General features: G+C 41.3%; 1 protein-coding gene across 5 annotated transcripts in view; it reads right to left on the bottom strand.

Moving 5' to 3' along the window:
* The window catches only part of GALNTL6 (polypeptide N-acetylgalactosaminyltransferase like 6), a 934,158-nt gene that overhangs the window by 46,671 nt on the left and 863,364 nt on the right, over positions 1-24,123 (bottom strand). For all 5 annotated transcript variants that reach the window (XM_038398387.2, XM_043513416.1, XM_038398385.2 and 2 more), the window contains exon 10: positions 4,892-5,113. In XM_038398387.2, coding sequence (XP_038254315.1) covers positions 4,892-5,113 — 222 coding nt within the window. The remainder of the gene's footprint in view (positions 1-4,891; positions 5,114-24,123) is intronic.

Below are 24,123 nucleotides of genomic sequence, written 5' to 3'. Positions count from 1 at the left end.
CATATAGGCTATTTAGTTTAATTTCAGAGTGTTTCAATTCTGGGATTTCCCATCACTGTTGTAAAGTGGTTCTATAAAATCCGTGAATTCTCAGTGGGGACCAGAAAGGAGTGGGTTCAGGCCCCATGACTTAGCATGAGCACAATGTCAGACAGACTTACTGAATATTGAATAAGCCCTATAGCAGAACAGAGCCAAACTTTAACATTTAAGTTTTGGATCAGGAAAAGGGATGATTGTCCTGCTTTCAAGATCCTACAGGAAACAAAGTCCAGAACCAATTTACTCATGGTCACCATTTTATGTTTCGTCTTTTAAAAAACACATTCCCACAGACAATGTTAAAAGTTTGAAATGATTGTAAATACACATTGGACCATAAGTATTTTGAATCTAAGTTTTAAAACTATTAAATCATTCTCATGACAAATCTCATCCACCCCAACACCATTTTTTACTTCACTGGACAAGACTTCAAGTACCAGCACTGCATGAAATTACATTTCGTTGAACAGAAAGGAGTGTTTATGCGTCATTTAATGGATAGTAGACATACCCTTCAACTGGTAGCACATACTTGGCAATCCAGGACATAATCAGAAGGATCGAACTAAGTTGTTTTAATTTGCATTTTTCCCATGGTGGCAGTAAAAATGGTGTCTAGATACAAAACTAATAGTAATATACTCAGTATATACTAAGTCTCTCCCACATCTATTATACAACTGCCATTTTGCATGCATTTCAGAGCACAATACCAGATAGATCACATACACTCTTCCAGCTACATAGGACAGTGGCACAATTAATTCCCAAAGATCAGGCAACATCAAGGGTGAAAAGGAGTTTGTTTAATTTACTTCTTTTCTATCATGAATAGAGTTTGCCAAGACATTTACCAGTCAAATTCCCAGCAGATGTGTTTGCAAAAAGAAGGGAGAAGTTGCAAAAAGAAGGCTGCACACATCATTCACTTGTTAGGTATTAATATGTTGGAGCCACAGATTGTCTGAGGACTTCATTGTTTACCTTGTCTCAGACTGGCATAGGGAAGCAAATGTAAATCCCTTCCAAGTGCAAGTGGAGAAGGCAGTGAATGACAGTCCGTCTTGGCACAGATGTCCCAAGATTCTTGATATGCACAGCCAGTGAAGTTTTTCTGGCTGCTCGTTTCTTCTAAAGTAATAAGGAGCAATCTGTTTTCCTCCTTTAAATTTCTAATTATAACAGCCATTGGCCTTTAAGTTTGTTCAAAGTCTCTGCAAGCGCTGACAAATTAATTGAAACTTTCCAGGAATGGGAAAGTCTCAAAAAAAATAGAGAGTAGCAGGAATAAAAAAACTTCAGCTCAGGTTAATTTACAGATGGAACATATTTTTAGGGGAATGGGAGAGCCTTTGGGTCTCGGTTCCATTCTGTGGTGTCTGGGGGTATTTTTAATAGGAAAAAATAGATACACAGTCCCCCTGATTCATTTTAAAAACACCTTAATATCATTGTGACGCTGGCAGACCAGGTGCCAGCTCATGCCAAGGCCCTCACTGAATACTCTCAAATCCATAGCTGGAAACCAGGCTTGCTTACGGGGTTTTAGTATTATCAAAATAGATATTAGATGTTAAGTTGATAAAGATGGGTTTAGATTTTATGAAATGCTGGTAGGCTGCTACAAATATTTATCTCACTTATAATCTCTACAGCCCCTGGTATAAAGTTATACTGAGTGTTTGCACTATAAACCTCTGTTATTTTTTAACTCACCAAACAGGAAAAGAAGCATTGATTAAGGTTAAGTGTTTGTCCATGGCCTACTGAAGGCAAATGATGTATTGTGTAGCATCAAAGGACAGAGACTTTGTTGACTGCATTCCTAACTCCTTCCAGGAAGGAGAGGAGGATGCATAACTCAGCCCATAACTTTTGACTCTGGACCAGAGAGGATAAAAATCCCTGACAGGAGAAACTGAATCTTTCTTTCATGCTGTCTGGACTCTGAGGGGCAAAGATTCCTAAACATAAGCAAAGAGATCCCCATGCTGCCTGGCAAGGGTTAGCCCTGAAAGACATTTAGAATTTACAGATTACTATAACCATCACCTTCTGAAATGTAGACTGAAATTTATTTGCTTGTTGTAAACTATAAATAATTCTCATTTATTTTTCCTAGTTTAATAAATCCTTAGTTAATTTACACTAGAATTGGCTACCAGCATGGTCTTTGGTGGGAGATCCAAGGTCCAAGATCTGGGGTAAGTGAGTGGTCTCCTGGGACTGGGAGCAACCAGAATATTTTATTATTTTTCATGTAAGTGACCATTTATCACTAAATCCAGCTTACCTGGGTGGCAAAATAGACTAGCGAGCTCAAGGGGTCTGTCTGTAACTCCATGGTAAGATTGCTATAGTGATTCAGGAGTTGACATTAATTACTGGGTTGGCAAAATCTAATGATAGAACATACAACCAATTTGGGGTGTCTGCCCTGCTTTTTGACGGTCTGCCCTGAGCTTGGCACGCACAGTCGTGAGCCACTCCAGACAGTGTATCATGTAAAATGTGTATTAATAATTGTGTAAAGCATGAATATCTGAATCTCAAAGGTCTGGATATGGTCCTTTTTGCCTCTCTGGAGCATTGAGTGAGGATTGTACAATAGGGCAAGGTAGGTATATATCACATGTTCAAAGTCCTGCAGTTGCAAAGATGTGTCTGAGTGTGGAGGGACAGGGAAGAGTTACCGAACTTTGGTCTTTCCTGACTTCTTCTATTAATTTTCTATTGCCTCTGGGTATAACCAGTTCAAATGAAGTTTATGAAATAAAATGTTAATGAGAAAAAACAAAAATGAGGGAATTCACTGTGTCAGGAGTTTGCATACGTTAATGCACTGGCACCATCAAGTACTTTGAAGTACTGTAGTTGGGGGCTAAAATAAGAGTGCAAAGGCCCAAGGGACTGTAATCTGAGAGGTTATTTTTAAAATCCTGCTACAAAATGTAAAAAAATTGGTTTATTTTAAAGTGTTCTCAAGAGAAAGGGACCAAAAACTGGCTAGATCTCCCCTCCTGGAGAATATCCTGGCATAACGGGGACCCCTGGAGGTTTAGCGGATTTCACCAAAAACATTTGTTCCAATTTAAACACCTTCATTCCTTCAATTCACGTGTAAAATTTTATAATCTGAGAGCCCCAAGAAGTCCTCTAGCAAAACCAGGGAAGACTAGAATTGACATTACTGATACTTGTAAAGTTCTTAAAAAAATGACAGAAAAATATGTTAAAAAGTCAAGCCTTCTTTACAAATCATAATCAAAAAGAAAAAAAATCTTTTGCATCTCTCTTTTAAGGTGGAAGATGTAAAAGACCAATGCAATTTTTCCAACAAGACATATAAATTATATTCCTTTTCTACAGCCTATGTGTATTAATTTATTTCTAATACATAAAGCAACCTGTCGCCACAAGGTGTGCATTAGTAGGCTATTGGTATGCTCCCTCAATATGTTAAGAGGAAGAAATCTGAAGGCAGAATGCATCTGAGAAGCGCCCCAGCAACCTGCTAACACATACCCCAGCATGGCATAATAATATTAAAGTATGGCTCCTTATTTCCTTTTTGTTTAAACTCCAGCTGTGATACCACTAACCAAAATCAACTAGCAATCAGAACATAGATTGAGGCAAGATGGGCCAATTTTTTTAGAAAAGAACCCCACTCATTGTTGCATATTTACATTTGCATGTGCAAATCTGACCAGACAAAACACTAGATAGTGTGACAAAATTCCTCCTTTACCTTGGTGGGTCTTGCACTTATTGGCCGATTTGCTCACCTTGGAGCTTCACAGCAGCCCTCAGTTTGACCATTTTCATGAACCCACAGTCCAGGACAACTCCTCCTGTGTCTGACCAGGAGTTAGGAGGTTTGGGGGGAACCTGGGCCCGCCCTCTATTCCGGGTTCCAGCCCAGGGCCCTGTGGTATGCAGCTGTTTAGAGTGCCTCCTGGAACAGCTGTGCAACAGCTACAACTCCCTGGACTATTTCCCCATGGCCTCCTCCCAACACCTTCTTTATCCTCACCACAGGACCTTCCTCCTGGTGTCTGATGATGCTTGTACTCCTCAGGCCTCCAACAGTATGTGTTCTCATTCTCAGCTGCTAGTGCCTCTTGTTCCCAGTTCCTCACATGCACACCACAAACTTAAGTGAGCTCCTTTTTAAAACCCAGGTGCCCTGATTAGCCTGCCTTAATTGATTCTATCAGCTTCTTGATTGGCTGCAGGTGTTCTAATCAGCCTGTCTTAATTGTCTCCAGAAGGTTCTTGATTGTTCTGGAACCTTCCTTGTTACCTTACTCACGGAAAAGGGACCCACTTAGCCTGGGGCTAATATATCTGCCTTCTATTACTCTCCTATAGCCATCTGGTCTGACCCTGTCACAATAGATACCTGACTAATACCTAATTTATGCATGCAATTTGTAACAACACATATAAAAATGTGCACTGACCTCAGGCCTCCCTTGTCAAAAATCAGATTCTGAAAGCCATCCTGTAATATGCTGTAATGACTATTTGTTCTTTCTGAACCTCCTGTCCTTGTTGTGCATGCACATCATGGTGCACAGAAGATTATAAGGGATTATACTAGGAACAGCCATAGACATCAGATATGCCAGTTTCTTATTTTAGTGGCTGTTTCATAGATCATTCCAATCACTACAAGCTTAATGACACCACTAGTAATAGGAGCCAAACCTCATTTCATAAGGGCTTTGTTATAATGTAAAAAGTTTCAGTAATTTTATATGAAATTCGGTGTTCTACCAAATTGCTTTGCAATAAAGATGGAACATGCTATTAAATTTGGTCTAGCTTGGGTATTCCTTACCTCCCCCCAGGCAGCAGGTGGGGGCTCCACAGGAGGATAATATTTAGGGACATCCCATGCCACTGCAGCCATGAACCACTTGAAGTCCTTGCACTTAAGGTGCTTGCGTAGCTCCTTCTGGGCTGAGATATCGCCTGTTGAGAGATGCCTGTACTCGGGCCGCCGCTGGTAAACGTACTCTGCAAACTCATCCATCCATGTCTCCACCACACGCTTCAGGTTCTGTGTAGCAGAAAGAAAAAGTTATTAACCTGTCCATGCTTTGGCTAGATGATATAATTGACACAAAGTAAAAAAACAACAATCTTGACTTGGAATCTTATCATGTTTTGGATGGTGGTGTATTAAATAAACGGTAAACCTCTTTGGAATTAAACACAGTTAGGAGCATGATTTAATTAGATGGATGGCTTCATGCAGTTTGTTTTTTTAATACTTCAGTGCAATTGCTGAATGGGCATTTAATTAACCAGATACAGTAAAAATTCAGCTAATTATTTCAACTGGAATCTCACTGTGAAGCTCCCATTTTTTTTTAACTTGATTGCTAATGTTGTTTTTCCATAGTTTTGATGCAGCTGAATTTTGAAATTGGAGTTTTGCTTCATACAGTAAAATATTATACACAGTCCAATTTTTGAACAATGCATCTCCTTCAGGGCCCCAAAATACCCACAGTATTTCAGAAGCCAGAGTGACATATCTGCAAAGACAGGCTTAATAACAAGTCTGGTTAGGCTCTCTAGTTACACACAACTAACTGGGCATTATTAATATATTCAGAAGGTAGGATGAATTCTGAATACACAAAATTACATAAACTACTAATGCCTGTAACCAGCTGCATAGAAGGATGAGCTTAGGATAGTCAACAGAGCAATGAAGCCACTTCCTTTCCTTGCATAGGTGTTTGCTCAGGTAGCTTGGAGGGCGTTGAAGACTGCTATTAGCAAATATCTCCAACGACTGGAGATGGGATACCAGATGGGGAAGGCTCTGAATTATTACAGAGAATTCTTTTCCAGGTGTCTGGTTGGTGAGTCTCATCTACATGTTCATGATCTAACTGATCACCATATTTGGGATTGGAAGAAATTTTCTCCCAGGTCAGATTGGCAGAGACCCTGGGATTTTTCATCTTCCTCTGCAGCATGAGGCATGGATCATTTGCAGGTTTAAAATAGAGTAAATGGTGGATTCTCTGTAACTTGAAGTCTTTGAACCATGATTTGAGGACTTCAGTAACTCAGCCAGAGGTTATGGACTTATTACAGGAGTGGGTGAGTGAGGTTCATTGGCCGGCCATGTGCAGGAGGTCAGACTAGATGATCAGGAGGGTCCCTTCTGGCCTTAAAGTCTCTGAGTGAGTTGCATCCCCATAAAATAAGGGTCTCAAACTCAATTTACCTTAGGGCCAGTGCCAGTCCTCAAATCCTCCCAGCGGGCCAATAATGTCACTGAAGATGATGTTCAGAAAAAAAACACATTTATATTGTATGTTTTATTTCAAATTTCTTAGAAACAATAAAACTGTCAAACAACTTTATACAATTCTTCGCCCGCCAGAGAGTTTTTAGTGTTTGCCAGACACCTGGCAATGCTTCAGTTCTGTCAGTTTGTTGATGTTTGACCTTAGTGACTGAGCAGTTGAAACATTCAGGATTGCAGCAAGGTGTGCAACGGATAGTTGTGTTCGGTATTTTGACTTGTTTATATTCATTGTGGAAAAAAGTGATGCTGCCTCCATGGCTGACTCTGCCCGGCAACTAATGATGATGTCTCAGTCCCTCTTCCACAGCCAATGGGAGCTGCAGGAGGCCACGCCTGCAGCAGACAAAGCCGGCAGCGTGGCTGCATGCGTCTCTCTGCGGGCTGAAGTGGGGAGGTTCTCGGGCCGCAACAAAAGCCATCCAAGTTTAGGTTGCATTACCTTTTTTGGATTGTTTCCACAGAGCTGGTGAGAGGATGATATGGCCCCTCTGGACCTACCCGCACCCCAACTACTCCCTGGTCCAAGCCTGCCACTCCCCTCCCCTTCATCTGCATGGATCACAACTGTGAAATCAACTGTGAATTCACCAGGGCTAGAATGCCACTGCCTATGCAACTGACTCCCCCATCTGTGTGGGGCAACGGAAAATTGCATGTGAATGAGGCTCAGTCCAGATTTTTCTCTTGCCTGTCAAAAAGCAGGACATTCAGAGTAGAGGGTGACCCCTTCAACGTACACAGACACTGCAACATGCATGGGTATATGAGAGACCTTAAAATGTTACTTTAAATATTTTTTGAGTGGTTTGTATCTTTTTTTTTTTTTTTTTGGTATTTCATAAAGCCCTCTGATCATTTTGGTGCATGACACCACTGGTTCCAGTACATTTAGATAGGCAAAGGATTAAGTATGTCCTATTACAGTTCTACAAGGGCTAACAGAAATACTATTATGGCTACACATTATACAGACTTGCAGTCTAACTTTGCATCCTAAAATATATAATAAAAACCATGGACAAAGACTGGTAAGTTGTGGGCCAAACCACTGAGATGTTGAACGTGAGGTTTCTGTGAGGTGCTGAGTGCCCTAAATACACTCCATGGGAGTGTGTCTTTTGCCTATTGAGCACCTTATTTTTCATCCTGTTCTTTCTGTATCTTAAACTTCTGTTTGCTTTTCTGACTGTCATTCCATGTTGAGCAGTAGTCTTCATTCAGCTGTTACCTACGATACCCAGAATTTTTCCTTTGTTAGTGAGTTTAGAACCCAGTAAACCAGAGGTGGACAAACTATGACAGCCTGCAGAACCATCCTGCCCAGCCCTTGAACTCCTGGCCCGGGAGGCTAGCCAGCCCCTGACCCCTTCCCTGCTGCCCCCCTTCACCCGCAGCCTCAGCTTGCCGTGCCACCAGTGCTCTGGGTGGCGGGGCCACGAGCTCCTGCCGGGCAGTGCAGCGGCATGGCTGCCAGTCCTGCTGCTCTGAGTGGCATGGTAAGGGGGCGGGGAGCAGGGGGGTTGGATAAGGAGCAGGGAGCCCTGGGGTGCAGTCAGGGGACAGGGAGCGGTTGAATGGGGCGGAGGTTCGGGGGGGGGGTAGTCAAGGGACGGGGAACAGGTGGGGTTGGATAGGCGTGGGAGTCCTGGGAGGCCTGTCAGAGGTGAGGGTGTGGATGGGGGCAGGGCAGGGACATGGAGCAGGGAGGATTGGATAGGAGGTGGGGTCCCGGGGGGGCAGTTTGGAGTGGGGAGTTCCAGGAGGGGGCGGTCAGGGGACAAGGAGCAGGGGGGTTGGATGGGTCAGGAGTTTTGAGGGGGAAAGTCAGGGGGTGGGAAGTGGGAGGGGGCAGATAGGAGGGCGGAGGCCAGGCTGTTAGGGAAGGCACAGCCTTCCCTACCCGGCCCTCCATACAGTTTCAGAACCCCGATGTGACCCTCAGGCCAAAAAGTTTGCCCACCCCTGCAGTAAACAGTATGAGTAGTACAAATTATTCCTTCCAATGTGCATTATCTTGCATCTGTCAGCATTCATCATGTTGCCAATTAACCTGGCTTTGCTACATGCCTCTTAAATTTATCTCAGTTTTCTTTAATCTTGACTAACTGGAATAATTTTGTCTTCTGCAATTTTCATACCTTTGCCTCCTTTTTCATATAATTAATAATGTTAAACACTAGTCCTAGCATGAAACCTTGTGGTAACGTGGTGCTAACCTCCCATGATGAAAGCTGACCATTTATTCCTATATTTTGCTTAGCCAGTTTCTCAACCTATGGCTATTCAATTTTTTTTAAACAATTTGAGTGATAGACTTTGACAAAGACTTTTGTGAAAGTCCAAATAAATAAGTCACCTGGTTCTCCTTTATCGACTGTTTTGACAGATTCAGAAAGAGGTCTTATAGATTAAGGCGGCAAGAGATAATTGATACAACCAAACCTCACAGAGTTAATATTCTCTGTTCAGCACTGGATATGGACTCAAGACATTCATCTCTCCCCCTCACACACTAATGTGCATCTTCACAGATGCCCCCTTTTCCAGAAGTTTCTCTAATTGGCTTTCATTTTCTTTCTCTGTCAAGTTAAAATCTGCACTTCCACAGCTGTCCAACACAAAACAAAAACACCAAACACACATCACATTGGGTGACATTCTGACACTAAACAAATCTTATAGCCTTGCTTATAAAAACAAGATCCTCAAACCATGTAATGTTCTGTTTATAGAATGCTAGAGCTTCAAAATGCTGATATGTTCTGTAATAAGATAGGAGGACAATATACATCTGAAAATCAGCAACAGAAGGTAATGTAGCCTTTCAGAATTGTCTGTGCATATTTGTGAGCCTGATTCCCATTCTGATTTGTTTTCAAGATTCATTTGAAAACCACTCTCCTGAATTTTATTAATTTAGTTTGCTTCAAACATCTGCACAAACCTAGATATCTCAAAACTAATAAGGCTTATCTGAATACAAAGACAGCGAGATACATCACAAATGAAGTACATTCGGCTGGTGCTGTAAGATAAGTTACTGTGTGCTTTGTCTCTGTGAAGCAAACACATTAAAACCTGAAGAATGGGGGCATGTGCAATTAAGGGAGTTTAAGAAATCACAACACTGAAGTCCCTGTTCTGAATGACTTATGCCCCACACAAGGTTGAATTTTGTTGCTATTTCATCAGAAACAAAACAACACAATTCTTCTGGGTAATTTACATGAAATTAGCCTTCAATAGTAAGGGAATGGGGTGTCGCCATGACAAAAGGAAATATAAATCTGATACAAGAATGACAGCTATAAAAGGCAATATGACTCTCTTTGAGGGAACATTATAACATGGAAATCTCCCAACCATGTGAGAATACTATTTGCCCTTGCCTGTGTAGACAGATGCCTGTGTAGACAAAACTAAACTAGTTTTTAACCACATTAATTGGAAAAGGCAGAACTCTGAGTGCTAGTATTACTTTTACAGTAGCACATCATCCCCTCATGTATTCTGTTTATCCCACGTTTTAACTGAAAACTATTTTAGATGTGTTTTAGAGTTTTAAAAGTATTATGATACTATTTTTTTTAAATTATTCCATCCGATCATTGACTTAGTACCAGGAGTCCTACTATACAGGACACCAAGGAAGAGGAAACTGGTAAACAACTGTAGCAGTGTCTTACCTCTTCAGTAGCAAATGTAGCTACTGCCTCAGTTTCCCCCTTCCTTTGTAGACTAGTCTAGATCTCTGACTTAATGAAATATACTCCATCCCTTCTGAAGAAACGAGTCCAGCAAAATAAAAGTCCAAAAGAAGTCCTTTATACCTCCACTTTTTGGTGCAGGGGCTCACAAATGGTCCTTCACCAAGACAAATCGTCATCCTTCCATGCACGGACTCCCAATCAACCTTTACTGTTCGGCTTTTTCACAGCCTTTTGGTGGAAAACCATAAGCAGTGAATTTCTTAAGAGGATCGCCTAATCTTTTAAGGTCTTTCTCTACCCTCCCACTGAGCCTCTGGCTTTCTAGCCCACAACACCAACCTTTCCTCAGGGTACTTTACCCAACTCTTTGATTGTTGTCTTTTATAAGACTCTTTTAAAACCCCGCCCAGGCACCTTGTCTGGAGAGACCCAACAGCTTGCCCTATTACCTTCCATTCCTACCTCTTTTTGAAATGGCAAAATCATAAATCTCTGTCATCCTTCCCAGTATGCACTGCTTCCCAACCTATCATTCCCCTGCTATAACAATAAACCCCAGAATATCTTGATTTTGGACTGAACCTGAAACAGGGTCAGAGCTAGATCTTAAATGGCCAGAGACACCGATACATTTTAGAAATTTCTAAAAGTGCCTAAAGTAGTTTTTCCTTACATAATAATGTCCAACATTGAGATTGACTAGGCCCAAGATTTGTAGGAGTGGGCACTGGGATTCTTTAGCTGAACAAGCAGGATGGCAAGCTCATCATACTCTTGAAATCTTCCTATGACTCATCAGAACCCCTGAAGAGCCTATCTATGTAGTTATTCATATCACCATCATATCTGAGGACATAACAGGAATTTTAACATTCCTTCTGACATTCCTTGCTTGGTACTTAATAATTTTTAATATATAGTTAAATCCTTTCCTCTTAAATTTTGGAATGTGTAACCAGTGGACAATTTTTGCACCTACTCAAATGTTTTCAGATATCTGTTTTAAAAATCTAGGACATAGAAAATAGGTAGTAATGCTTTCTTATTACCTTTTAGTTATAACGTCTTATCTTCTAAGAGATTTCAAATTATATTAATTGAGGGGAGATTGAAAAGTATATGTTTTAGTGGGGAAGAGGCAACATTGGGCTTACAATGGAAAGTAGAATGCAACATTAACCATGGACCAGTTTTCAGAGTAGTAGCTGTGTTAGTCTGTATTCGCAAAAAGAAAAGGAGTACTTGTGGCACCTTAGAGACTAACAAATTTATTAGAGCATAAGCTTTCGTGAGCTACAGCTCACTTCATCGGATGCATTAGTGAGCTGTAGCTCACGAAAGCTTATGCTCTAATAAATTTGTTAGCCCAAATGCATCCGATGAAGTGAGCTGTAGCTCACGAAAGCTTATGCTCTAATAACTTTGTTAGTCTCTAAGGTGCCACAAGTACTCCTTTTCTTTTCATGGACCAGTTGTTGCTCCACAATATTTGAACCATTTCCCTTTAAATTACACAGAATCTCACAAAATAGTGACTAGCTAGCTACAAAGCTTCAATCTAAGAGGGTCTAGACCTTTTAGTGCAAGTGTAAGGAACTTTATTCCCTGGACTCAGCTATCAGTAGAAAGGTCTTTCTGAAGTAGTCAATTACAATGTTCAAATAATACAAACCAGCTTCCTCATAGTTTGACTGCTCTAAAGGAGGTTTGTTGAATCAAGTCATCTTGAGCTCATTATCCTGGTATCTCTACACATGCAGACAATATAGCCTTAATAATTACCTCTTACACACCTTTTTGTTTAAAGGAGTAAAGTCCAATGCTGAAAAACACATTCAAGAAGCAATCAATCTTAATACGTGACTTGAATGCAGTAATGTTTGTTTGCTCTTATGAAAACTAGAGTAAGCTCCCACCATATATTAAAAAAGTAACACAAATGGTTTATTTGTAAATGTTTATAAGACCCATATTAGGGTCTTATCCAAGCAAAAAATATTTGTGCCCTTCCAAAACGCATGAGCTTTGGAAAGTGGTAGATTCTGGTTCTGTGGCTAATATATTGGAAGGTAAATTAGTCACTGGCAGCTCTCAAAAAACCCCCCACCAAAGCTTTTCTGCAGCAGAGAGCTTTTTAGAGCAGCCCAGCAGGAGGAGAACATACATCAGTGAGTACCCCCCTCCCCCTTCAGTGCTCCACTTCTCTGGACTTTCTGACCCTATGCTTATCTCACCTGCAATGTTAGGCAAGCAGGAAATAATCCAACTCTAAACTGGAACAACACACCTGCATGGCTGCTGCTGGGAAACCATGAAACTTGGTTAAATCAAAATTTTTTTTAAAGAAAAAAAAAGAGAGAGGAGTTAATGGTGGGAGGACTGACTAGAAAAGGGGAGGGCAACAGGTATTTCCTCCTCCCACAGGTTGTAGGGCTGCGTTACTTGGGAATTATTCCCAGCCAATGCACCCATTAAAAATGGGGGGTTTAGGAAGTTTCAATTTTAAGATATGCTAATATTGTAATTAAAAAAAGCCTTGTATTAACATGAGAAGACTCCATGGTTCTAAAACTAAACTGGATATTTTATTAAGAGAACTATCTTAGCCATGTGCATACAAACTGATCACTTGGTGTCTTCTTCCCTCCTGCAACCTGTGCTTCTCCCTCCATATTCCATGCAGGTTTCTACAAGCACAGATCTGGGGTTCAGGGTTTTTGCTGAAAGGGACAACATTTGCTTGTTCTATACCAAATTAAAAACTCATTTACTATTTGTTAGACTCATTAAAAAGTTAAAGTATTTAAAACAAAAAATAAATAAATTCACATAAATCATTACATCTCCCTTAGTCCCTCTCTCCCTATTTATAGAGTCTTTTAAATGGAAACTCTGTGTGACAGTCTCTCAAATGGCATCAAATATCTTTGACAAGAAGAAGAGTTAGTTTTTGGTGGCACGGTAGATCTAAGGTCTTCAACTTCAATTATTACAGTGTGATCCTGTCTCCTACAATACACACCTAGGGCGGAGGGAGTAAAAAATAGCAAAAGAAAGGAAAATGAAGCTTTTGTTTCTGGGTTGTAAGTCAGCTACTGGAAAAGCACAGATACAGCACACAGCACTATTTTCAGCATGCCAAACTGATCACAGCAAAGCATTGCTAGGTTAGATTTGACCTGGCTGGTTAAGCCAGACTCAATAAGGAAAACAAATATAGAAAGATTTAAAAAAAGACATAGGAGAAATAAAACAAGGTTGGGAATTGACACATCAGGTAGGGAAGTGGCAAGAATCTTAGGTTTACATCTCAGGAGTTTCTCAGGGCACAGCCACAAAGATAATAATGTCATCTGGGTCTCTCTCCTTGTCATGTCTGGTCAGAACAACTTTCTGGATAAGGATGAAGAAAGCTTAATGGTGTGATGGTACATGCATATATGCTTGTGTGTGGTGGAGACAGTTGTGATCATGAAGCTGACTGATGTCTCCAAAAGTGTTGGCAGTCTCACTCCAGTGAAACTGAGCAATCGAAGCAAAGTATCCAGTTGTCGCATGCATGAACCTCATCTTGTTTTAATTACACTTTACTTTATTGCTACAACTCTTACCGCACTACGAGCCTTGAAAACCCTTAATCACCAGTTCTTTTAATTTAGGCAAACTCACTTAAAATAATTTTGTGACTCTGTTCTATGCTTTTTTTTTAACAATAATTTTACATCACATGTTCGTTAAATTAAAATTACTTTCCCCCTTTCACTTTCTTTGGACAATTCAGGACTTCAGCACAAGGTAGAGTTCAAAACAGCTACAGAGAGAGATAAATGTGCACTTTCTTACTCAATTGCTATTCTTGTTGGAATGTTTTGGGCCATTTTCGGTTCCTGTTTTTTTTCTTTTGTGGCTGACAGATTAATTTCTCCCACCTAATGCCTTATACCTCTTCATTAAACATGTTCAAGCAAGTCCTGTGTGACATTATGATTATGGTGATTCAGGCAACTCAGCCGAGCAAAAGCAGAGACTTTATTCTTGGGAATGGAATGACTGCTTAACAGCTGGGGGCTGCATAGCACAACTGGCTGGTAAACATTACAGGGAAGCAAAATTTAAATGGATCAATCCCTAACAAGAATATTATAGTTTCCTGTTTTAGAGACAGGGATGGCATGCCAGATTGGAATGATAATATTTATGAGCAATACACAGAACCCTCCATGGTGCATAAAATTGCACGGTTCTATCCTATGGATTTTTTTTCAATTGACTTTTTAGACAGTTGTTAAATCATCATAAAAATACTATTTCTGCTCCCAATTTCTCCAGCAGTTATTAGGCAGAAAATGTTTTTTCCCCTGGCTGTAAAGCAGTACAATGCTTTTATTATTTGTGTCATTCTACCTTCGTAACCCATTTCTTCTCCTTTGTGCCTACCTGACTCTCTGCACATACGCCAGCCTGATCTCCAAACCATGCACTTTGGTTTTGTCAATATTAAGCTATTGTATCATATTTGGGTCCTGTAACCAGTTCCTGTTGCTCTAGTGGCAAGCTGAACATTTTTCAGGAAACTAGCAGTCATAAGCAGGACCTCTTTTAAGTAGATTGCGTATCTTACTTATTACAATAGGTTTTTCTCTCATTGGCTATTTATCCTAGACCCTAGTTTTAGTTTATTGTGTCAACAAAGTGTCAATCACCATAGTACACAGGCACTCCTTCACTCAGGGATTCTCTGCAGCTCTGAAATCAATGCCTTGGAATAGAGTTGGAAGACACAGTGCAGAATGAGAGGTGCTGTATTTCAGATGTGAAATACAACAGAGGCCCTGACTGTTACATTCATTAAAAATCTCATGGCACTTTTTGCAAAAAAACAGATATTAATCCTAAATACTGTGGTAGTGCTACTGTTGCAAAGTAGATGCCATGTTTCTCTCCGGAAATGTTTGTGTTTCATTCAGATAGAATTAGTGATATATATTAATTGCATTACTGGAAGAGTAAGGAGCTAGACACTCAAGCTGCTTTCTGTATGCTGGTGAAAGTCACTTTGCCATGTGGCTTTACTGCCTCTAAACACTGCTATTAATATCCTCTGTTATTTTTATTTACCCTCAGTTGCATGCTGTAACCACATCTTGCAATGGAAGCACTGTGCAGTGCATGCAGAGTTTGGATACAGACTGTTATTTACCCTTTCTATTTCCCGGGCCATGAAGCCCTATGATAGTTTAGCAACACCTCCTTAAAACAGGTAGATATTTTGATGCCCATTTTACAGAAGGGCATAATGAGCCACAATGAGGCTAAATGATTTACCACCGGTCACAGCATGGGATGGCAGAGCTAGAAATATAATCCAGGAGTCCAGACTCCCAATATGTTTCTCTAGCTACTAGACAACATTGCTTTGATAATCCAGCAAATAAATTCCAAATAGTAGTTACTGCCATTGCAAACTACTTATCCTTCTGGATGTAATATATTTATCAGTTTTAGTTTTTCCTTTTCAAATGATTAATAGACCACGAATAAGCAGGTAGTTTCTTTCTCCCCTTAAAAACAAAACATTTTTGTTAGCTTGAAGAAAGCATATAAAACTACTGAGATGCTGATTGTATTGTTTTTCTTGTAATCAAAAATTACCATGCAGATATTTTTTCAAACTTCCTTCTTAAAACAACTGAGACCTTGATTCAGCTATTAATTAATTTTGACTATGGACGTATAAATATGTCTAAATGTTATAAGAGGTACTATAATGAAAACTCAGAACTTAAGAGGGAAAACTGCATTGTTATGTTATATATAATTGTGTTACTGCAAGAGGATAATGCCCCAAATGACCTGCTCATTCCAAGCTGATGTTTCTGCCATTTATGGTGACTGCTGGATCACAATTGAAGTTTATTGCTTCTTGCTGGGTTAAAGGACTGAGTGACTGCAAAGCTACCTGTGCTGTCACCTTACACAGGAGGTGCTTCAGTCTCTTTTGTGAAGACGGCTTTAAAAAAAAATACAAAAGGAGCCATCTGTCAGTTTGCATTGAGATCAATGGATAATGTAACTTTATGGACTTGCTTCGTCTAACTCACTGATTCTACTTTGTCCTATAACATGGCTGGAAACGCACAAAAATGTTCAAGTGCTGTTTTCAGCAAACCCCAAACATTGTTCACAGCTAAAAAAAAAAATCATCACGCCTAATGCTCTGGATTTGGGAATCACAGCACAAGTTGGTATGCCTACAGTATCTCGGTCTATAGAGCCCTTTAAAAAGCCACAGAAAAAGGCTGAGCAAGTGGTTCAGCTGAGAATCTGAACCCACCTTAATTCCTGCCTCTTGAACTGAACCCAAACTCTTGCAAGTTCCAATTCAGCAACATAGTGCAATGAGGGAAATGTCATCATGCTGTGCCTGCTGGGTCAGAGGATCACTGGGCTCTGGGATCGCAAACCCTAGAGTGCAGGGAGGAATTCAAGTTAAGGTTAGGATTCACCACATTTTTGCAAAAAGAAAAGGAGTACTTGTGGCACCTTAGAGACTAACAAATTTATTAGAGCATAAGCTTTCGTGAGCTACAGCTCACTTCATCGGATGCATTTGGTGGAAAAAACAGAGGAGAGATTTATATACACACACACACACACAGAGAACATGAAACAATGGGTTTATCATACACACTGTAAGGAGAGTGATCACTTAAGATAAGCCATCACCAGCAGCAGGGGGGGGAAAGGAGGAAAACCTTTCATGGTGACAAGCAAGGTAGGCTAATTCCAGCAGTTAACAAGAATATCAGAGGAACAGTGGGGGGTGGGGTGGGAGGGAGAAATACCATGGGGAAATAGTTTTACTTTGTGTAATGACTCATCCATTCCCAGTCTCTATTCAAGCCTAAGTTAATTGTATCCAGTTTGCAAATTAATTCCAATTCAGCAGTCTCTCGTTGGAGTCTGTTTTTGAAGCTTTTTTGTTGAAGTATAGCCACTCTTAGGTCTGTGATCGAGTGACCAGAGAGATTGAAGTGTTCTCCAACTGGTTTTTGAATGTTATAATTCTTGACGTCTGATTTGTGTCCATTCATTCTTTTACGTAGAGACTGTCCAGTTTGGCCAATGTACATGGCAGAGGGGCATTGCTGGCACATGATGGCATATATCACATTGGTAGATGCGCAGGTGAACGGGCCTCTGATAGTGTGGCTGATGTGATTAGGCCCAATGATGGTATCCCCTGAATAGATATGTGGACAAAGTTGGCAACGGGCTTTGTTGCAAGGATAGGTTCCTGGGTTAGTGGTTCTGTTGTGTGGTGTGTGGTTGCTGGTGAGTATTTGCTTCAGATTGGGGGGCTGTCTGTAAGCAAGGACTGGCCTGTCTCCCAAGATCTGTGAGAGTGATGGGTCATCCTTCAGGATAGGTTGTAGATCCTTGATGATGCGTGGGAGAGGTTTTAGTTGGGGGCTGAAGGTGATGGCTAGTGGCGTTCTGTTGTTTTCTTTGTTGGGCCTGTCCTGTAGTAGGTGACTTCTGGGTACTCTTCTGGCTCTGTCAATCTGTTTCTTCACTTCAGCAGGTGGGTATTGTAGTTGTAGGAATGCATGATAGAGATCTTGTAGGTGTTTGTCTCTGTCTGAGGGGTTGGAGCAAATGCGGTTATATCGTAGTGCTTGGCTGTAGACAATGGATCGAGTGGTATGATCTGGATGAAAGCTAGAGGCATGTAGGTAGGAATAGCGGTCAGTAGGTTTCCGATATAGGGTGGTGTTTATGTGACCATCACTTATTAGCACCGTAGTGTCCAGGAAGTGGATCTCTTGTGTGGACTGGTCCAGGCTGAGGTTGATGGTGGGATGGAAATTGTTGAAATCATGGTAGAATTCCTCAAGAGCTTCTTTTCCATGGGTCCAGATGAAGAAGATGTCATCAATGTAGCGCAAGTAGAGTAGGGGCATTAGGGGACGAGAGCTGAGGAAGCGTTGTTCTAAGTCAGCCATAAAAATGTTGGCATACTGTGGGGCCATGCGGGTACCCATCGCAGTGCCGCTGATTTGAAGGTATACATTGTCCCCAAATGTGAAATAGTTATGGGTGAGGACAAAGTCACAAAGTTCAGCCACCAGGTTAGCCGTGACAGTATCAGGGATACTGTTCCTGATGGCTTGTAGTCCATCTTTGTGTGGAATGTTGGTGTAGAGGGCTTCTACATCCATAGTGGCTAGGATGGTGTTTTTAGGAAGATCACCAATGGACTGTAGTTTCCTCAGGAAGTCAGTGTTGTCTCGAAGATAGCTGGGAGTGCTGGTAACGAAGGGCCTGAGGAGGGAGTCTACATAGCCAGACAATCCTGCTGTCAGGGTGCCAATGCCTGAGATGATGGGGCGTCCAGGATTTCCAGGTTTATGGATCTTGGGTAGCAGATAGAATACCCCAGGTCGGGGCTCCAGGGGTGTGTCTGTGCGGATTTGTTCTTGTGCTTTTTCAGGGAGTTTCTTGAGCAAATGCTGTAGTTTCTTTTGGTAACTCTCAGTGGGATCAGAGGGTAATGGCTTGTAGAAAGTGGTGTTGGAGAGCTGCCTAGTAGCCTCTTGTTCATACTCCGACCTATTCATGATGACGACAGCACCTCCTTTGTCAGCCTTTTTGATTATGATGTCAGAGTTGTTTCTGAGGCTGTGGATGGCACTGTGTTCTGCATGGCTGAGGTTATGGGGTAAGCGATGCTGCTTTTCCACAATTTCAGCTCGTGCACGTCGGCGGAAGCAGTCTATGTAGAAATCCAGGCTGCTGTTTCGACCTTCAGGAGGAGTCCACCCAGAATCCTTCTTTTTGTAGTGTTGGCAGGAAGGTCTCTGTGGGTTAATATGTTGGTCAGAGGTGTGTTGGAAATATTCCTTGAGTCTGAGACGTCGAAAATAGGATTGTAGGTCACCACAGAACTGTATCATGTTCGTGGGGGTGGAGGGGCAAAAGGAGAGGCCCCGAGATAGGACAGATTCTTCTGCTGGGCTAAGAGTATAGTTGGATAGATTAACAATATTGCTGGGTGGGTTACAGGAACCATTGTTGTGGCCCCTTGTGGCATATAGTAGTTTAGATACCTTAGTGTCCTTTTTCTTTTGTAGAGAAGCAAAGTTTGTTTTGTAAATGGCTTGTCTAGTTTTTGTAAAGTCAGGCCACGAGGAAGTTTGTGTGGAAGGTTGGTTCTTTATGAGAGTATCCAGTTTTGAGAGCTCATTCTTAATCTTTCCCTGTTTGCTGTAGAGGATGTTGATCAGGTGGTTCCGCAGTTTCTTTCAGAGTGTGTGGCACAAGCTGTCAGCATAGTCTGTGTGGTATGTAGATTGTAATGGATTTTTTACCTTCAGTCCTTTCGGTATGATGTCCATCTGTTTGCATTTGGAGAGGAAGATGATGTTTGTCTGTATCTGTGCGAGTTTTTTCATGAAGTTGACAGATTTCCACTCTATACGGCTAAATTCAGTGCCTTGCATAATCATCAAGGATCTACAACCTATCCTGAAGGATGACCCATCACTCTCACAGATCTTGGGAGACAGACCAGTCCTTGCTTACAGACAGCCCCCCAATCTGAAGCAAATACTCACCAGCAACTACACACCACACAACAGAACCACTAACCCAGGAACCTATCCTTGCAAGAAAGCCCGTTGCCAACTCTGTCCACATATTTATTCAGGGGATACCATCATAGGGCCTAATCACATCAACCACACTATCAGAGGCTCGTTCACCTGCGCATCTACCAATGTGATATATGCCATCATGTGCCAGCAATGCCCCTCTGCCATGTACATTGGCCAAACTGGACAGTCTCTACGTAAAAGAATGAATGGACACAAATCAGACGTCAAGAATTATAACATTCAAAAACCAGTTGGAGAACACTTCAATCTCTCTGGTCACTCGATCACAGACCTAAGAGTGGCTATACTTCAACAAAAAAGCTTCAAAAACAGACTCCAGTGAGAGACTGCTGAATTGGAATTAATTTGCAAACTGGATACAATTAACTTAGGCTTGAATAGAGACTGGGAATGGATGAGTCATTACACAAAGTAAAACTATTTCCCCATGGTATTTCTCCCTCCCACCCCACCCCCCACTGTTCCTCGGATATTCTTATTAACTGCTGGAATTAGCCTACCTTGCTTGTCACCATGAAAGGTTTTCCTCCTTTCTCCCCCTGCTGCTGGTGATGGCTTATCTTAAGTGATCACTCTCCTTACAGTGTGTATGATAAACCCATTGTTTCATGTTCTGTGTGTGTGTGTGTGTGTGTGTGTGTGTGTGTGTGTGTGTGTGTGTGTGTGTATATATAAATCTCTCCTCTGTTTTTTCCACCAAATGTATCCGATGAAGTGAGCTGTAGCTCACGAAAGCTTATGCTCTAATAAATTTGTTAGTCTCTAAGGTGCCACAAGTACTCCTTTTCTTTTTGCGAATACAGACTAACACGGCTGCTACTCTGAAACCACATTTTTGGGTTAACATCTAAAGTTGACTTTCACTGGGTTTGCCAATCCCTAGTTCAAAAGACCCACAGTAGTGTAATGCTCTGGAGAAGGTGCTAAAAGTCTGATTTAAAATGTTTGCAAAAGAAAAAGATTGCTGTTGACATGTACTGAAATTTTAAGGTCATGGAACAGTGAGTTTTTATTGATAGAACTCTTATGTTGTTTAGGGAATCATGAAGAGAAAAATCTATTAGTGTGGAGTTTACAAAACCTGTCTAATAAACTGGAATGTACCTATAACAAATTGCTGATCTTATTTTAAAATCCGTTTTACCAGACAACTGGCTAGGAGATGATGGCTTACCTAGAATGTATAAAAATGAAGCAATGTTTCTGAATACCAAAGTAGTTAAAATAATGTAGCAAAAGAATCCAGAACTTGTATATTGGGGCAGTGTCTTGTATGAGGTTTCAAGACTTCTTTTACTGAAAATTATTTCACATAAAACCATCAGACAAAAATAGTTATTAGTAGCTGTGATTTTGTGCTATGATAGTAGGGTTTGGAATAAATGATAATCAGTTGGTGCTTCCTTAGGAAGTGGAATCACTGTTAACATCTGTACACCCGTTAATCTTGCTTTATGTGCAATTACCTGTAAATTGGGGACTGACTGTGTTTGGCAGGCAGCAACATCCTGAGGCATCTACAAAAAAGTCCTTTTCTTTAGTAGTTCTCTCTTATTTTGTTTGTCAGAGTCTGCTTTATAAATGTGGTATTTATTTTTCCAGTTTGTTTTGCTCACTTTTTATGGCACTGAATGTTTTCACTGGCAAAATATTTTTACATGGACATTTCCTTGTTTATAGATCACATTTCAGCAAAAAAAGTACGTCTAGGCCTTGCAGGGCTTGACAGATAGTGTGAGAATGTGTGAAATGTGATCCTAAAAGAAAGAAGACAAATGACACCATGATACATACTAAGGTATATAGTATGATACACTAGTGATGGTTTGCAGTCCTTACTGTCCAGATGGATAGGATTTTGATAGGCCAGTTGTTGTATAGTAGAGACTGTGATCCTCATGCCAGTTTTTGAATGAACATAAGAATGGCCATGCTGGATCCGACCAATGGTCCTGCTAGCTCAGTATCCTGTCTTCTGTCAGTAGCCAGATGTGTCAGAGGGAATGAATGGACCAGAGCAATTATCGAGTGATCCTTCCCCTGTCATCCAGTCCCAGTTTCCGGTAGTTGGAGGTTTAGGAACACCCAGAGGATGAGGTTGCATTCATGACCATCTTGGCTAATAGCCATTGTTGGACACATTCTCCATGAATTTATATAATTATTTTTTGAACTCAGTTATAGTTTTGGCCTTTACAACATCTCCTGGCAATGAGTTTCACAGGTTGACTGTATGTTGTATGAAGAAGTGCTTGCTTGTGTTTGTTTTAAATTTACTGCCTATTAATTTCAGCAGGTGGGTATTGTAGTTGTAAGAATGCATGATAGAGATCTTGTAGGTGTAGATCTGCTGAAGTGAAGAAACAGATTGACAGAGCCAGAAGAGTACCCAGAAGTCACCTACTACAGGACAGGCCCAACAAAGAAAATAACAGAACGCCACTAGCCATCACCTTCAGCCCCCAACTAAAACCTCTCCAACGCATCATCAAGGATCTACAACCTATCCTGAAGGACGACCCATCAATCTCACAGATCTTGGGAGACAGGCCAGTCCTTGCTTCCAGACAGCCCCCCAACCTGAAGCAAATACTCACCAGCAACCACACACCACACAACAGAACCACTAACCCAGGAACCTATCCTTGCAACAAAGCCCATTGCCAACTCTGTCCACATATCTATTCAGGGGACACCATCATAGGGCCTAATCACATCAGCCACACTATCAGAGGCTCATTCACCTGCGCATCTACCAATATGATATATGCCATCATGTGCCAGCAATGCTCCTCTGCCTTGTACATTGGTCAAACTGGACAGTCTCTACATAAAAGAATAAAGAATAAATGGACACAAATCAGACGTCAAGAATTATAACATTGAAAAACCAGTCGGAGAACACTTCAGTCTCTCCGGTCACTCGATTACAGACCTGAGGGTGGCTATCCTTCAACAAAAAAACTTCAAAAACAGACTCCAGTGAGAGACTGCTGAATTGGAATTAATTTGCAAACTGGATACAATTAACTTAGGCTTGAATAGAGACTGGGAATGGATGAGTCATTACACAAAGTAAAACTATTTCCCCATGTTATTTCTCCCCCCCACCCCACCCCCCACTGTTCCTCAGATGTTCTTGTTAACTGCTGGAAATAGCCTACCTTGCTTGTCACCATGAAAGGTTTTCCTCCTTTCCTCCCCCTGCTGCTGGTGATGGCTCATCTTAAGTGATCACTCTCCTTACAGTGTGTATGATAAAACCCATTTGTTTCATGTTCTCTGTGTGTGTATATAAATATCCCCACTGTATTTTCCACCAAATGCATCCGATGAAGTGAGCTGTAGCTTATGCTCAAATAAATTTGTTAGTCTCTAAGGTGCCACAAGTACTCCTTTTCTTTTTGCGAATACAGACTAACACAGCTGCTACTCTGAAACCAGCTAATTTAGATCCCATCATTGTGTATGTATAGTTTGGATTATGTTTTCCAAAGTGCATTACCTTGCACTTATCAACATTGAATTTTATCTGCCATTTTGTTGTCCAGTCACCCAGTTTTATGATATCCCTTTGTAACTCTTTGCAGTCAGCTTTGGACTTAACTATCTTGAGTAATTTTGTATTGTCTGCAAACTTTACCACCTTATTGTTTACCCCCTTTTCCAGATCATTTATGAATATGTGGAACAGCGCAGGTTCTAGTACAGATTCTTGTGGGAGCCCACTATTTACCTCTTTCCGTTGTGAAAACTGACACTTTATTCCTATCCTTTGTTTCCTATCTTTTAACCAGTTACTGATCCATGGGAGGACCTTCCCTCTTATCCCATGACTACTTACTTTGCTTAACAGCCTTTTGGTGTGGCACCTTGTCAAAGGCTTTCTGAAAGTCCAAGTACATTATATTGACTGGATCATTCTTGTCCACATGCTTGTTGACCCGCTCAGAGAAATCTAGTAGATTGGTGAGGTATGATTTCCATTACAAAAGCTGTGCTGACTCTTCCTCAACATACCGTGTTCATCTAGGTGTCTGATAAGTCTGTTCTTTATTATAATTTCAACCAGTTTGCCTGGTACTAAAGTTAGGCTTTACAGACCTGTAATCAGCCCCGTCCCTATAAATTATGGTGCTCTACACAGTCAAAGCACCTGCTTCCCGCTCCCGTGGGGGGTCCAGCCCTTCTGCAGGGGGTGCTCACACTCAAGGGCTGCAGAACTGCAGAGGCAGGAGCTGTGGGGGCTGCTTTGGGGGCCCTGGCACCAGCAGCAGGAAGCAGAGCGACCCAGCCCCAGCCCGTTCCACTCCGCATGCCCCAGCCATGTCGCTAGGGTGAGGGGTAGGGGTGG

The sequence above is a fragment of the Dermochelys coriacea genome, chromosome 4 (genome assembly GCF_009764565.3).
Source record: "Dermochelys coriacea isolate rDerCor1 chromosome 4, rDerCor1.pri.v4, whole genome shotgun sequence".
Lineage (NCBI taxonomy): Eukaryota > Metazoa > Chordata > Testudines > Dermochelyidae > Dermochelys > Dermochelys coriacea.
The sequence above is the reverse complement of the archived record's forward strand: the minus strand, read 5'-3'. Positions and strand labels throughout refer to the sequence as shown.